Raw genomic sequence first — 16144 nt, 5'->3', positions numbered from 1 at the left:
GGACAATTTGCTTATGTGGGAAAGTTTCCCTTTGGGGAGGGAGGGGGCGGGTTGAAGGTACTGTGTGTGTGTGTGTGTGTGTGTGTGTGTGTGTGTGTTGTTTTGTGTGCCCTGCAACTGAAGGAAGCCAACAGAAAGGGTCCGATGGCATGTGCTTCCAGAAGAATTAGCATTTGGATTGCAGGGAGGGTTGGATCCTAGGATCCAATCAACAGTCGGGAGCCCGAGGGCGACTTCACTAAAGGGGAGATCCGTGCTGTGATGTGAGAGCTGGAAGACTTAAACAGGCAGAATTAATTGACAGTAAACCACACAGGAAATAGAAGCAAGAGGTGAATTCCTCCATTTTATTTTTTTTTTTCCAACGTTTTTTATTTATTTTTGGGACAGAGAGAGACAGACAGAGCATGAACGGGGGAGGTGCAGAGAGAGGGAGACACAGAATCGGAAACAGGCTCCAGGCTCCGGGCCATCAGCCCAGAGCCCGACGCGGGGCTCGAACTCACGGACTGAGAGATCGTGACCTGGCTGAAGTCGGACGCTTAACCGACTGCGCCACCCAGGCGCCCCGAATTCCTCCATTTTAGATTTTACTTTTTCTGTTTCCTGCAATGAAAATTTTCAACCGTAGACCCATTGGAAGAACAGCTTGGTTAGCACTTTCTCATTCCCTAGATTCAACAGTAGTTCCCAGTTTGTCTTATTTAACTTTTTGGCCAAAGCACTTCAAAAGAAGGCGCAGAGATCATGGCTAGAGGGAAAGCTGTCAAAGCTGAACTGGGACTTCCTCCTCCAGCCTCAAGAATGTATTTTTGGGGAGCCCCTGGGTGGCCCAGTCAGTTGAGCGTCCCACTTCGGCTCAGGTCATGATCTCGCAGTTCGTGAGTTCAAGCCCCGCGTCGGGCTCTGTGCTGACAGCTCAGAGCCTGGACCCTGCTTCAGATTCTGTGTCTCCCTCTCTCTCTCTCTCTCTCTGCCCCTTACCGGCTCATGCTCATTCAAAAATGAATAAACGTTAAAAGAAAATTTAAAAAAAATGGATTTTTGGTCTGCACGTAGATGGCGTTCCTTCAGGACCTGTCCTGTGCTGGTAAACGGACCCAAGAATGCTCCTCACTTGCTGTACTTGTCTTGTAGGGTTATTCCTGACATAACGTGTAATTGACTGTAGCTTTACCGAAGAATAGGAAGGAGCCTCTTAACCTTTACAGGGCAACTTAACTAGCAAGGGACCCCAGAGCCAGTGGCTTCCCTTTGTTGAAGTTGCCTACAGCTAGAACATGCCCCATTGCAAAAATTAAGGACAAAAGAAAGCTGTTTGTGAAGTCCACTTTTCCTGTTCCATGTCCTTTCTAAGAAACTGAGGGGCTGGGTGAGCCGTTGGGCACAGTGAGTTTGATGGTCAGTCCTCACCTGAAACCCACTCCTGTGGTCTTGTAACTTTTCACCTCTAAATACTTAAGCATGCACCTCTTTAAATAAGAATATCTTACATTAACAGTGGACAAGACCACTGTCTGGATGGGGTCTGCTTTACAGATGGTTGTCCTAGGTTCCCCTTCCAAAGGAAAGTGGTGGATGGCATTATTATTCACAAGGGAACAGTGCTACTTGCTGGAGAACTCTCCTCCCCTTCTATGCAGGGCAGGATTGGTCACGTGACCTCCTCTGGCCAATGGGAAAATGACTCATTCTGATGGTTGTTTAAGAGTGGTAAGGTGGGCTTTAGTCAAGAGGGCCAATCAGGGGGCGCCTGGGTGGCTCAGTCGGTTAAGCATCTGACTTCCGCCCAGGTCATGATCTCCCGGTTGGTGGGTTCCTGGGTTCATGAGTTCGAGCCCCACGTCAGGCTCAGAGCCTGGAGCCTGCTTCGGATTCTGTGTCTCCCTCTCTCTGTTCCGCCTCCACTCATGCTCTGTCTTTCTCTGTCTCTCAAAAAAAAAAAAAAAAAAAAAAGAGGGTCAATCAGGGTAAGTATAGGGACCACTGCAGTGGGGTTTTGCAGTGGGGGAGGGAAACTGGGCTCAACTCAGAACTCAGAAAAGTGAAATTTATAACCAAGGAGTAGGGTGGGGCTAGTGGATGAAAAATTAGGAAAAGAAATGTCAGGAGGGGATTCTGGTCAAATGAGATTTTAGCCGGAGACGGGCCAAGGTGATGAGACACCGCCTGGATGACGGTGGAGGACTTTGAGGAACTCCCTTAAGATAAGGAGGTGATGGGAGGAGGGCGGATTCTGGCTAGACTGAATCAGCAAGATCCTTGCCCAAATTGGACAATGCAAAGAGGAGCACAGAAATCCAAAAGTCATGCCCTAGTCCAAAGAGAACTCAGAGGAGCCTGAGGAGAACTTGGTCAAGGAGAGTACCTTTGTCCAACGTGAGGAGAAGTGACACATGTTATTTCCCAGCAGAAGCGGTAACGGTTGATGCACAATTAGCGACAGATCTCTTTTTTCTCTCCGCTGGGAGGGGGACAGTGGCCCGCGTGGGGGTTGTGGCTTCAGGCTGGCAGGAGCGTGGGCCATGTGGATCAGAGCTTCTAGATGACCCACGGTGGACACATGGCATCAGAAAGAACTCTTTATTGATATGACCAATGATGATTTGGGGCTCATTTGTTGCTGCAGCAGAACCCAGCCCATCCTAACCTACAGAGGTGTCTCTGTTGCCATTCCCAGTGGCTCCTCCCCGGTCAGGACAGGCCCTGTGCTGGCAGCTCTGACCAGCTTCCTGAGGCTGAGACGAGAAACCGGTTTCCGGGCAGTTCCTGCCCTGACTCCGTTTCGAGCTGCTCCCTCCCCTGTGACAGCCCTGCAGTGATTTCCGGTGGGGGAGCCTCTCCAGGGTCCATGTCCAGGATCTTCAGGAGAGCTTCCACTTTGTTTGGCAAACTTCTTTGGCACCAAGCCTAGGGATTAGGACTATCTCAAGGGCCTTCATTTATATTTGAGACCTAGATTTTTTTATGTTTATTTTTAAGAGAGAGAGTGAGAGAGCAGGGGAGGGCCAGAGAGACGGGGGACAGAGGATCCAAGCAGACTCTGTGCTGACAGCAGCGAGTCCCTTGTGGGGCTTGAACCCCCAAACTGCGGGATCCTGCCCTGAGCTGAAGTCTGATGCTCAACCGATTGAGCCACCCAGGTGCCCCAAGACCTAATTTTTTTTTTTAATTGCATCCAAAACATTTTTTAAAGCCCTGCAAAACCAATATTAATAAATGTGTTTTTATTAATTTTTTAAAAATGTTTATTTATTTTTGAGAGACAGAGAGAGAGACAGAGAGCTAGCAGGGGAGGGGCAGAGAGAGAAGGAGACACAGAATCCGAAGCAGGCCCCAGGCTCTGAGCAAGCTGTCAGCACAGAACCCGAAGTGGGGCTCGAAGCCACGAACCATGAGATCATGACCTGAGCCGAAGTCTACGCTCAACTGACTGAGCCATCCAGGTGCCCCAATAAATGTTTAATTAAAGGTCCACAAAGTGTAACATTAGACTCAACCTCTTCATCATTAAATCTAATGTCCATACAATTTTCAGGACAGTGGAAAACATGGGGCTTAGATTTTCTCACTTTGTACGGATTTCCCATAAAGTAAGATGAACGCTGATTGCTTAGAAATCAGTCAGAGGTTGAGGGACTCACCTATGGCCAAATGATTTCAGAAGCACCATCATAAAACACCCTTCCAAATTTTATTTTATAGCAAAGAGTTTAATTTTCCATGATATTCGGATGCATTTTCATATATTTATATAGAGGATGTGGAGGAAGTTTGCAAAGGCAAAGCCTTGGAAGGTCTTAATGCTGTGAGTGCTCCTTCGTGGGACACGGTTCAGGGCCCCTTCCCATCTGTGATGGGAACGGCTACTAGCTCATCAATATTCAGTCTCTCCTTCATCCTTAGAGCTCCCAGAGAGTGGCCGTCAGAGCATGACTGCTGGATGGAGGCATCGAGAGCCCATGGACACTTGTTAGAAATGCAGAGGCTCAGGTTCCACCAGACCTCATTGAATCAGCAACTCTGGGGCTGGGCCCAGCATTCTGTGTTTTCATAATCTCTCCAGTTGATTAAGATAGACACGCAAGTTTAAGAACCCCTGCTTTTCACATTTGTATGCAAGTATGTGTTTAAACAACTGTTTCGGGGGCACTTGGGTGGCTCAGTCAGTTAAGCATCCAACTCTTGATTCCAGCTCAGGTCTTGATCTCACGGTTCGTGAGTCGGGTTCTGTGCTGAGAGTGTGGAGCCTGTTTGGGATTCTCTCTTTCCCTCTCTCTCTCTGCCTCTCCCCTGCGCACCCTGCGCCCCTCTCTCGCTCAAAATAAATAAACCAAAACCCCAAAACAACCATTTAAAATTCTCTTGGGCAGACATTCATAGATGAGCAGACTGAGGGAGAGAGAGAAGTGACTTCTTAGGTCCTGTGGCTAAACATGATAATGATAATACTTGATATTATCGTTTTATGTATAATGATAATGAATGTTATATATACAGTGATGCAGTATCATTTACACATTTACAAAATGTCTATTCTGTGTTTATTTATAAAGGTCTCACTTATATAGTATAGCTTCCCGGGTGCTAAAGCAGGCAGTTGCTAAACACTTAGCATGCAGTGGCTCACCTACTCCTTGGCCATCTCATGAGGTAGGTGATTTGTCATTCTCTCCTGCAGCCCAGCTCTCTAACTGGGTCTGGCACGTGGTAGGTACTCAATCAATATTTGTTGAGTGAACGAACGGAGCTGAAGGTCAGCTAGCAAGGTGGCCAGGGGAGCTACGGGCAGCTTGATGCGGACGAGTAATTTTAAAAGCCCAGGGAACATTGACAACCCACTGGATCAAGTAAAAAAACAAAACCCAAAAATGATAGTGCTCGGTGTGAGCGGGGATGAGGAGAAATGGACACTCCTCATGTTTTTGGCGAGAATGTAAATTCGCACAGAGTTTCTTGGGGACAAAATTTGAAAAATTGCATACCCTTGGACCAACAAGTTTACCTCGCGTAATTGACTGTGAGAAAACACTCGGGCAGAGGTGCAAAGACAGCTTGTGTATCTTAATGAAAAGTGCTCAGATTTAGAGACGGGTTAAGACCGTCACAGTCCATCCATATCACCGTAGTGCAGAGTAAGTGCAGCGAACAGAAAGAGGTTGGCAACAGCGTGCCAGGTAATAACTCACTTGGTCACCACGACAACCCTAGGAGGTAGACACTGCGATCATTCCCCTCTTACAGCTGAGGAAGCAGGTATAGAAGGGTGAAGATCGCATAGAGGAGAAGGACTTTAGACATAGGCTGACTGGGTCCCAAGTCTATGCTGTTTTTTTTTTTTTTAATTTATTATTATTTTTTAATTTACATTCAAGTTAGTTAGCATCTAGTGCAACAGTGATTTCAGGAGTAGATTCCTTAGCGCCCCTCCCCCATTGAGCCCATCCCCCCTCCCACAACCCCTCCTGTAACCCTCAGTTTGTTCTCTGTATTTAAGAGTCTCTTCTGTTTTGTCCCCCTCCCTGTTTTTAAATTCTTTTTCTTCCCTTCCCTTATGTTCATCTGTTTTGTGTCTTAAAGTCCTCATATGAGTGAAGTCGTAGGATATTTGTCTTTCTCTGCCAAGTCTGTGCTGTTTAGTCCATGGTACACATGATGATGACCTTGACTTAAGTTCATTAACGTGAACCATGTCTGCAATAAATTGTTAAGTGAAAAAGGGAGATTAAAAAAATGTCGGGCGTGATCATCTGTCCATGGTGAGATAATGGCAAATATCTTTTTACTTTTTTCTCTTTGTGTGTTTGCATTTTTTTTTTACATGTAAATATTAATAATCGTGAAAGATAATGAAGTTTTTTTCATTTTGGGGGAGAGGGGGACTAGAAAAAGGAGAAAATCCAGAGGATGAGGGAAAGGGTTCAATGATGGAAACTTACAAAGTTCCCTTGACTAGCGAGCAGGCCCCTGGTCCCTGCTGCCTTCCACAGCCAGACCAGCTGCCATCCTCCTCCACTTGGAGAAGAAACAAAGCCACTGATGGCCAGCGATGCAAGAGTGGAGAGACAGCTGCCAGAGAGCTTCCTCTGGTGGCCTCTTAGTCCTGGATCCCTCGGAGAAGTCATTTCCTACCTGGAATCCCCATACAGCCACTAATCTTAGTTAGTATCCATTTTCCAGGTGAGCAAACTGAGGCTCAGAGAGGTGCCCTCACCTCTCCGTTGGGGGTCATTTCTGCAATGAGGGGGCAGGAGGCAGACACTGGTTCTAGTGACTGATGGTCAAGTCCCTGAGTTCTCATTTCAACATGTATTTGGAGACGCCTGTATTTTCTGCTATACCACTCTGCTGAAAAACTTCTCCAAAATGATAGCAAGTTTCCTCTCCCTTTAAAAAAGAGTTTCATTAAAAAAAAAAAAAAAAGTTTGAGAGGGAATGGTTTAGGTGTGGGTGTCTTGATTCATATTTTACATGCAACAGTTCAGCCCTTGAATGTGGTCAACAATGTGATGCAGGCAAGCTGATCACTTCTGTAATACATACAGACTCAGTAAACCTCCAACTGTGCAAGGGATTATCAAGGCTTAGCAATACACTAGCCCAAAACTGCATTAGGGTGGAAATGACCATGGCCTTTACATTTTTTTTTTTTAATGCTTATTTTTGAGAGAGAGTGAGAGCACACGCATGAGAGGGAGACACAGAATCTGAGGCAGGCTCTGAGCTGTCAGCACAGAGCCCGATGCGGGGCTTGAACCCACAAACTGTGAGATCATGACCTGAGCCGAAGTCCGGGACTTAACCAACTGAACCACCAGGAGCCCAACTATGGTCCTCAAATCCTGGCTCTGCTCCTTTCTCTCTCATTACCCGTAACTGTGTAACAAGACATCTCCAAACTCAGTGACTTAATACAAAAGTTGATTGTTATCGTTCAATGGTCTGTGGATTGATTGGGCTCAGCTGGGTGATTCTCGCTCGAGGGTCTCTCGTACAATTGCAGTCAGGTGGTGACTGGGGCTGCAGTCACTGGTAGGTCATCTGGGCCGGATGCCCACCACAGCTGACTCCCATGGCCTAAACCCCAAGGATAATGAGAATGGGAGATGAGACATCAGCTCCCAGGGCTTTCAAAAGAGTCTTTGGAGAATGGAAGGCAGATGGACAAGTGTTATCTGATATAGCAGGGCAAGGGAAACTAGAAACTAAGTGCCTGCAGTGGGGGGAACTGAAGAGAAACTAGCCATTTCACTGGAAGCAATGCTATGCGGGAGCAGCCCATACTTGGCTCAGGAAAGCGGATCTGTAAAATTTCCAGAACATTCTCTTTGTGTTGTGCAAATACTATATAATTCTGTACCATTGCCCAACTCCTTTCTACCAAGGGGCTAAGTCTCAGGTCACCCATTTTAGAGACATTTCTTGAGTACCATACTTGTGTTCGACACTGTTCTGGGTACTGGGAAATACTGGTCAGCAGAAGACACAAACGGCCTGCCCGCATGGGGCTTACAGCCTATGGGGCCTAGGATAGGGATATTTATGAAATAATCATCCAAGTAAATGCATGATTAGCAATAATTGGCAATCATGATAGGCTTGGTGAAGAAAAAGTACACGAAATAGGTTTTTTGGTTGGGGAGGGGGCCGTTTGGGGAAGGCTTTTAAATGACAGTCGTGTTAAGATGCAGGGGGAGAGGACTGCAGGAAGAAGTGCCTTCTGGGAGGCAGAAACAGCACGTGCAAGGACCCTATAGCGCGGAGAGGGAGGACCAGGCTGGTGAGAAAAAACAATACAGAAGCAGGGGGAGAACACGCAGGCCCCTGAGAATGATAGAAACCCAATTCACGCTGGCTTAAGAGGGTGGAGGGGAGAAACTTACTGGCTCCCATAAATGAAAATCCAGGGAACTCCAGACTTCAGGCTCAGCCTAAATTCGACTGGGCCCATCTGTTCCTCTATCAGCATTTTTTCCCGGTGGTTCCCCTCTAGGTATCCTGACAAGCAGAGCAAGAGAGCGAGCCACCCGCCACAGTTACCCACGCGGCTCTGGCTTGTGTCTCTTGGGCTCCCATTGGCTCAGCGGCCTATCCTTGGAGCGAATCAGTGAGCTGAGAGGGATGAGCTGTCCCGATTGGTCCGATCCATTCGTACCGCAACATGTGACCTGAAAGGTGGATCCCGTGCGGCTGGTCGAAGCAGGCAGGTGAGGTTGGGCAAGGCTAGATTGCAGCGCAAGAGAAGTGAACAAAACCCAACGATGGGCTGCTGGACGAGGATTCGGTTTTGTCCCGCGAATGAATCAGTGGGCTCACGGGTCGCGCCCTTTGCAAGAAGTATGTCCCTGTAAAGTTGTCGGGCAAAGGAAATGTCTTAACGCCATTTCATGAAGGATCACACAATTTATAACTCATAAATCGCGATGCTTGTATTCCCCAATTGTAAAATAAGAGGCTGGCTGCTTCTGGCTAGCTGCCCAACCTTTAATGAATGATTCCATGCCTCACGCTTGTGAAAAATCCAAAGCAGAATTGGAGATGCAATGTGGTATAGGGATCAGCATAATGCAGAGTTTGGTGCCAGGCCTCCTGGATTGCAATTCTCGTCCACTTAGTCATTTGTCAAGTCATTCAGTGTGGGTGTTTCAGTTCCCATAGGTATTAAAATGAAGAAGACGGTAATGTCTACTTCACGCCCTTGTGAGGACTAAATACATTATGGTTAATATATGGTAAGGACTTAAGAGGGCTTGTTTTGATACAGGGTAAGTGCTACATATGTATTTGCTTTGTTTGTTTGTTTAGGTAGGCTTCATACCCAGCGCAGAGCCCAATGCAGGGCTTGAATTCAGGACGCTGAGATCAAGACCTGAGCTGAGATCAAGAGTCAGAACTTCATGACTGAAGCACCCGGATGCCTCTGCATTTGCTATTATTATATATATATATATATATTTTTAATTTTTTTATTATTTATTTATTTATTTATTTATTTATTTTTTTGGGACAGAGAGAGACAGAGCATGAACGGGGGAGGGGCAGAGAGAGAGGGAGACACAGAATCGGAAACGGGCTCCAGGCTCCGAGCCATCAGCCCAGAGCCTGACGCGGGGCTCGAACTCACGGACCGCAAGATCGTGACTTGGTTGAAGTCGGACGCTTAACCGACTGCGCCACCCAGGCGCCCCTGCTATTATTATATTTAAAATTAAAATAAACCATATAATATGGTTATATTTAGATTATAAAGAATTCAGGCAATGGATACCAAAAGCACCAATTCCTTTACAAAATAAAAGAAGAAAGGTTGGGGTGCCTGGGTGGCTCAGTCAGTTAAGTGACTGACTTTGGCTCAGGTCATGATCTCACGAGCCCTGCATCGGGTTCTCTGCTGTCAGCGAGGAGCCTGCTTCGGATCCTCTGTCTGTCTCTCTCTCTCTCCAAAATAAAAACAAACGTTTAAAAAATGTAAAAGAGGGGCGCCTGGGTGGCTCAGTCGGTTGAGCGTCTGACTTCAGCTCAGGTCATGATCTCACAGCTCATGAGTTCGAGCCCCACGTCGGGCTCTGTGCTGACAGCTGGGAGCCTGCAGCCTGCTTCAGATTCTGTGCCTCCCTCTCTCTCTGCCTGAACCCACTCGCATGCTGTCTCTGTCTCTCTCAAAAATAAATAAACTTCAAAAAAAATTAAAATTAAAAAAATAAAAAATATAAAAGAAGACAGGTCAACAAAGGAAATAATGATACCAACTGATTGTTTACTGCATGGCAGGAATTGAGCTACAAAGCTCTGCAGGTGTTATCTCACTTAATCCTCATAACCCTATGAGATAGGGTTAATCCTCATAACCCTATGAGCTACTGTCATTTTCATTTTTCGGATGAGGAAATTGAGGCTCAGAGAGGTGAAGTGACTTTGCCCAAGGTTACAAGCCACTAAAGACTTGAACCCAGACATTTGTAATTCCACACCTTTGCTTTCACAGCCACCGCATCCCAGGGGTCCAAAGAGGCTCAGCCCCGTCCACCTCCCCGCCCCTCTTGCCAGCACGGCCCCACCTCTCTAGCCTGCACCTCCCCCGCGCCCCCTCCCCGCTCCTCCCCTCGGGTGGGCCCCGCCCACGGCCCGCGAGCCAGGTGCCTCCGCAATCCCGGCTCCCGGCCCCGCCCTCTGCCCCGCCCACAGGCCTTGCAGTCGCCGTGGACGCCGTTCTTGCGCATGGAGTCGCCATTTTGCTCCTAGAGAAGCTGCCTGGAGAGCCGGTGCTTTCTTCCTTCGGCAGCCGAGGCTGCGGCGGGGCCGGGGCTGGGGTCGGGGCCAGGTAGGCGGGCGGGAGCCAGCGACGAGTGGCGGCGCGGACCGGCGGGCTCCGGCAGTGCGGGGCGCAGGTGCAAGGGGCGGGGAGCCCCGCGGCGCCGGCTGGCGGACGGGTCGCGCGGTCCCGGGGCGGCGGCTGGGCGGGGGGGGGGGGGGGGGGGGGATACGGCGGGGCGACCCCGGGCTCGCGCCCGCAGCCGCCCCCTCCTCCCTCCCTCCCTCCCTCCCTCCCGCCTGTCCTTCGCGGGGCCCGCGGGGCTCGGGCCCGGCGCGCGGCCCCGGGTGACCCAGCTCCGGGCGCCTTTGAGAGTCGAGCCCTAATTACGGGACCGGTGGCTCAGAAAACGAGCCTCCAACCCAGCCATCTCCAGCCCCTGGTCTGACACAGCCCCTGATTCCAAGTTGACTGGCCTTGCTAGTCGCGGACCATTTCTGTTCTTCTCTGGCCGGTTGTTGTTGTTGTTTTTTTTTTCTTTCCACCCAGAGCTCACCCAGCAGAGGTTGAGGGAGGACCTCGATGTGATTTTCAGATACTATTTGACTTTAAAATGTTTTTTCCCCAGCATATTGCCTTGACGATAGGGTTTTCCCCCCTTTATTTTAATATTGGCGCAGTTTGGGTGTTTAGCTTTTATAAAGAATAAGGAAATGCAGACTGGGGATTTGGAGCATGAAGAAGTGTGATTTCTTACGCTTAGAAGATTTAAATGAGCAAATAAAAATAATTCAGCCACATCATTGAACTCCGCTAAATCCTACCCTTCTTCCTGGCCGTGTTCCTACCCTGACCCGGTCTATACCATGATTACCCAGTTTTGATTAGCAGAGAGGAAATTCTGCGCTTATTCACTTAACATAAGCACTGTACAGAGTCCTGGATATTTACCGTTTTTATTATGTTGACTATATATTTCCGAATTTTACTTAATTACCCCATTATGGATGCTTTCTGTCCAGTGTTCCTCTTAAAAAGAAATCTTGTAGTGACCATCATTGAACATATATGGCTTGTTCTTTTCTTTCCCTGGTACAAATGACCAAAAGGGGAAATACTAAAAGTTATGTGTTGTGTTCTTTCTTCAACACCTGGTATAAATTGTATTTCAAACAAGGCCTGTCTAGACATTTAAAAAATCTGGGTGTTTGTCTGATTCTGCTGTGATGCTGAATTCAGCATGGGAGTATCATCATTTTCTGTGCTGTTGCATACAACTGTCTGCTACAAGTCAGACTGAAACTCAGCTGTCGTCAGCTGCTTAGAAGCCGCACAGCCTTGAGCACGTTTCTTAATCTCCGGCCTCATTTCCCCATGTGTAAAATGGGTCCACAAGAAAGCAGGTCCACCTGCTTTCTTGAGTTGCCGTAAGAATTCAGAGCACTTAGAAAACAGCGTTAGCTGTAAGAAAACGTGCTGCTGGAGAGACGGGCAAAGAGCCTGGGGTCACAGAGACACGGAAGATTAATTCGGCTTAGGTTTTGCCCTAATTCTCTTCAGTACTGATATAAAAAGCAGTTGTTTTTGAGCGAGGTACGTCAGCAGTAAAAATAATAATTGTTTGCATCTTATGATGCTTTTTAGTTTGCAGACTGCTTTGAATACCATTTGTCAATTGTTGCGACTCAGTGAGGTCAGGCTTTATTCAACAACTGTTTGTTACTTTGGCAAACACCGTTGCGCCCCCATGTGCCAGGTACTAGGCACTGGATATACAGCAGAGAATATAATGGTGGGGAAAAAAAAAAAAATCTCTGCTGTCCTGGACCTTCTGTACTGGTGGGGGAAGCTGATCTTCCCAAACATCTATCTCTGTTGTCAGGAAGGGAAGGGCCAAGCCACCTACCCAAGAACGGGTCGCTAGTAACCACGGAAGGCAAGCCTGGGATTTCACACTTACTCCGGTGTCTTTAGAAAGGAGGTGTTTGCAGCGGATGCTTTGGAGGGAAAGCATCACACTTTAAGGCAAGCCTTCCTCATCTGAAATGCGGAAAAGTGGTTTTGGAAGGACTGCTGGCAACATCCAAAGCGAGTGGTCTTTCAGTGTGGATTCATTCAGGAGACTTCATAGATTGTCCAGTCTCATTCAGAGAGGAGTAGGGTTTGCTTTTCGAAAGGTACTGAGAGCCTCGGAAAAGGACGTGTTTTCATATGTGTTATAAATAATTCTCACACATTCTGGGGTAAATTTAGGATAAATGTAAAAGCAGCTGTAGTTCACAGGGTTGCGGAGCAGGGAGAATGGGAGTGCTCTCTTCACTTTCCATTTCACGCTAAAGCTTTGTGGTAATGAGCCTTCTGCCAGGCCCCATCCTGGTGATTATGTTTCTGAGGATAATCTCTAAAACTCACTTTTTTGAAGCTTGGTAAAGAGTACAACTTGAATTTCCAGTAGGGAAAAGGAGAACCCAAGCTAGCAACAGCCCTTAAGTTTGAACATCTTGTGCAGTGAGTAGGTGCAGAATATGACTGTCGATAACCATTTCCAAATGGATGCCCCTACCTGTGCCATTTTGATGGTGGTGAGTTTTGGTTATAGAAACCTGATGTCGGAAGACTTAGGACTTAAGAGACCACAGTCAGTGGTGAAGGGCGTTCAAACTGTGACCAATAACGAAAGGCTGCAGGAAGTATCCTGGGGAAGAGAAGGCACAGAGGCAAGAGAGCCATCTTGAGATAGGTTGAGCACTGCCCAGTGGAAAAGGAATTTGATGTTTCCTGTAAAGTATCAAGGAAAGGACAAAGACCAGGAGGTGTTGAGGGCAGGGAGAGGAAGTTTAGCGTGTTCTAAGGAAGAATTTGGAATGATGGGCCCCTAGGATATGGGCCTTGGGCTCGAGCTGTTCAGGCACCTGGAGTGGCTCCTTGGCGGGAGTCCTGTAGATGGGCCTGGTTATCTCTCAGAGCTCTTTCTACCCTCAGATGCTTTCGTTCTGAGTGTTCCATGTCCTCTCAAGAACACTGTGGTACCTTAAGAAGCTTCTTATTTGAGGTTTGGGGAACGTAACAAGATGGCCAACATATGCATGTAACCGCACTTGTTCAGTAGAAAACCAAAACCTTGAAAGTGGATACCAATGTAGCTAGCTTCCATTTACCAAGCAGATCCTCTGTGTGGCACACTGTGTTAAGTGCTGTACAGAAATTAATTTTACAGCAACCCTGTAAGGTCACTTTACCCTAAGGCTAAGAGAGAGTCATTCATACAGAACCTCGCAGTGAGTTGAGCCCAGATGCAATCGTGAATTTGACTCCAAAGCCTGTATTTATAACTACAGGAGAATGAGTTTTTACTGTTTCTGTCTCCAGACCTGTGCTATCTGTTCCTAAAGACAGACATAGCATTGGTTGAGAGATGGTGTTGGAAGATACTTAAGATCTCTTCCAACTTTGAGTATTGATGACTAAATACATTCTTTTTTTCATCTGTACCAGCCACTCTGGCCCACACTGCCCTAAAGCAGGTGTCAGCAGACTTTCTGTGGAGGCCCAGATGATCAGTTGTATGGCCTGTACTCAACTCTATCATTGTATTCATAGACGGTTTGTAGGCAGTGAGCATGGCTGTGTTCCAATACGATTTTATGTACAGAACGAGCATTTGGAGGGATCTGGTTTGGCCCGTGGGCTGTAGTTGGCTGATCCCTGCTCCCGAGCCACTTTCCATTGTAGGTATCCTCGTCGGTCTCCTTAGGGCTTTGGTCATTTGTGCATGTGTTTGTGTTTGGAATTCATACGCTGTAGGTCAGTTTTCATTGTAGTGCTCCATTTTTCCCATCACGGGATGCCCCATAAGAGGCACTCTGGGGAAATGTGCTCTCGTAGCCTGCTCGTGCATCCGTACCTATAAATTGCCCTGCCCCAAGGACCCAGTGGTTCTTGCAATTACAGCAGAGACACGCACACGTGCGCTAGGAGCCCTGTTTAGGATGGTGACTCGCAACGTGTTCTATCTCCGCACCATGGAGTACTCGAAGCAGTTCAAAAATATATTTTGTAAATATACAACCCCCGGGTTGTCAAAATACATCGTTTAACAAAAAAGATTATAGATAAATTTGCACAATGATTTTTTTTACATTAGAAAGGTATTTTTGTATATATTTTTTTATGGGGTGGGGGTCACATGTGAATGGGTACAGGTCAGGTGGTGACCGTATCAAACTGATAAGAACTGTCCGTTCCTGGGGACGTGGGTGGGAAGGAGCCTGGGATTGGTGCTAGTGATGTTAGCCTAAACATCAAGTTTCAGTTCCTCACAAGGAGAATGTGTGTGTACCAGTGTAATTAAAATTTCAGAGTAACAAGAAAGATCCGCTTGGCTTCGGTCTTGGCTTTGTCATCTTCCTGGAGCCATCAACCGAGGAAATGCAGTGGGCTCGCCGGGCAGGTCCCCCGCCCCGTGGCCTGCTAGGTTATTGCTACGGCATCTAGTCCTGCACCTTCCTTGGGTGATAAGGACTCAGCCCAGAGAGTGGAGGAGCACATGAACGGCCCGTGGGATTACCACCTCGGCTCTGATGACTCTCGGGCCGGGGGTTTTTCTGTTTGTGCCCTGCTGCCTGTCAGTCGGGTGGTTGCTTTCCTTCCCTTTGGGGTTATTATTTGGTCTCAGCCTTGTGTTCCAGTTCAGAAAAACTTAGATGCCAAGGTCCAGCTTAGACATGACTCAGGGCATCAGAGAGGCAGCTGGCAGCCAAGGGGGAGGTTTGGGGGTAAATAGTTATTATAGGAAAAGCTGGGCACAGATGGGCTATTTATTCGTCATTGAAGGATCGATCAGTCCATGTCCTTGCTAATGGCTCTGCCATTTTTCTGTGTGTTAATCCAGGAGGAATTTTGTTGTCAGAGAATAAAAGGAGGTTGTCCATAATTGACTTTAAGCAGCAAACAGTAAAACACTGAGCTCTTCAGCTCCGCCTTTCTTGTAAGTTTGTCGTTTGTTCCCAGTGGTCATGAAAACTAATTAAATCATGCAGTAACATTTTTCCATAAATCCGGAACCCTGAAATCCAAATGAACTTTTTATTTGTCCATACATTTATTTAATATAAAAGACTCCATCATGGCGAAAACTAATTTCCTTCAGCTTAAGTCATTTGCTAGTAAAAAAAAAAAAAAAAAAAAAGTTCATTCAGGTGAATTTCATATTCTGTGGTGGTTCTTAATATACTTTTAATCCTCCTAGGCTCTGAGAATTGGAAAACCAAGAAGGTTTTGATGTTTTGTGTGGCGCCACCTGAATTAGAAACCAAGATGAACATAACGAAAGGAGGTCTGGTGTTGTTTTCAGCAAATTCTAACTCCTCGTGTATGGAGCTTTCAAAGAAAATTGCTGAGTGAGTACTTCGTGCCATTAAAATCCATATTCAGTATGTCATGTTGTAAGAAAAAAATTTTTTTTTAATTTTTTAATTTATTTTTGGGACAGAGAGAGACAGAGCATGAACAGGGGAGGGGCAGAGAGAGAGGGAGACACAGAATCTGAAACAGGCTCCAGGCTCTGAGCGGTCAACAGAGAGCCCGACGTGGGGCTCGAACTCACGGGCTGTGAGATCATGACCTGAGCTGAAGTCGGACGCTTAACCGACCAAGCCACCCAGGCGCCCCGAAAAATTTTTTTATGTTTATTTTTGAGAGAGAGAGAGGCAGAGGCAGACACAATCTGAAGCAGGCTCCAGGGTCTGAGCTGTCAGCACAGAGCCTGATGCGGCCTCGAACTCACAACCCGTGAGGTCATGACCTGAGCTGAAGTCAGATGCTTAGCTGACTGAGCCCCCCAGGCTCCCCTCCTTATACTTTTCTGATGATCACTTCAAGTATGATGATCAT

General features: G+C 47.2%; 1 protein-coding gene across 2 annotated transcripts in view; it reads left to right on the top strand.

Annotated features, from left to right (window-relative positions):
• Nucleotides 1-10171: 10171 nt before the first annotated feature.
• Nucleotides 10172-16144, top strand: part of PRPSAP2 (phosphoribosyl pyrophosphate synthetase associated protein 2) — a 47030-nt gene continuing 41057 nt past the window's right edge. Inside the window, exons 1-3 of one of the 2 annotated variants that reach the window (XM_058702523.1) lie at nt 10184-10321; nt 15144-15239; nt 15501-15651. In XM_058702523.1, coding sequence (XP_058558506.1) covers nt 15533-15651 — 119 coding nt within the window. In that variant the 5' untranslated portion in view covers nt 10184-10321; nt 15144-15239; nt 15501-15532. Of the gene's footprint in view, nt 10322-15143; nt 15240-15500; nt 15652-16144 lie in introns of both variants that reach the window. The other variant, XM_058702524.1, reaches the window with a different exon arrangement.

This window comes from Neofelis nebulosa, chromosome 16 (genome assembly GCF_028018385.1).
Source record: "Neofelis nebulosa isolate mNeoNeb1 chromosome 16, mNeoNeb1.pri, whole genome shotgun sequence".
Classification (NCBI taxonomy): Eukaryota; Metazoa; Chordata; class Mammalia; order Carnivora; family Felidae; genus Neofelis; species Neofelis nebulosa.
Note: the sequence above shows the minus strand (reverse complement) of the source record. Positions and strands in the feature narration are given on the sequence as shown.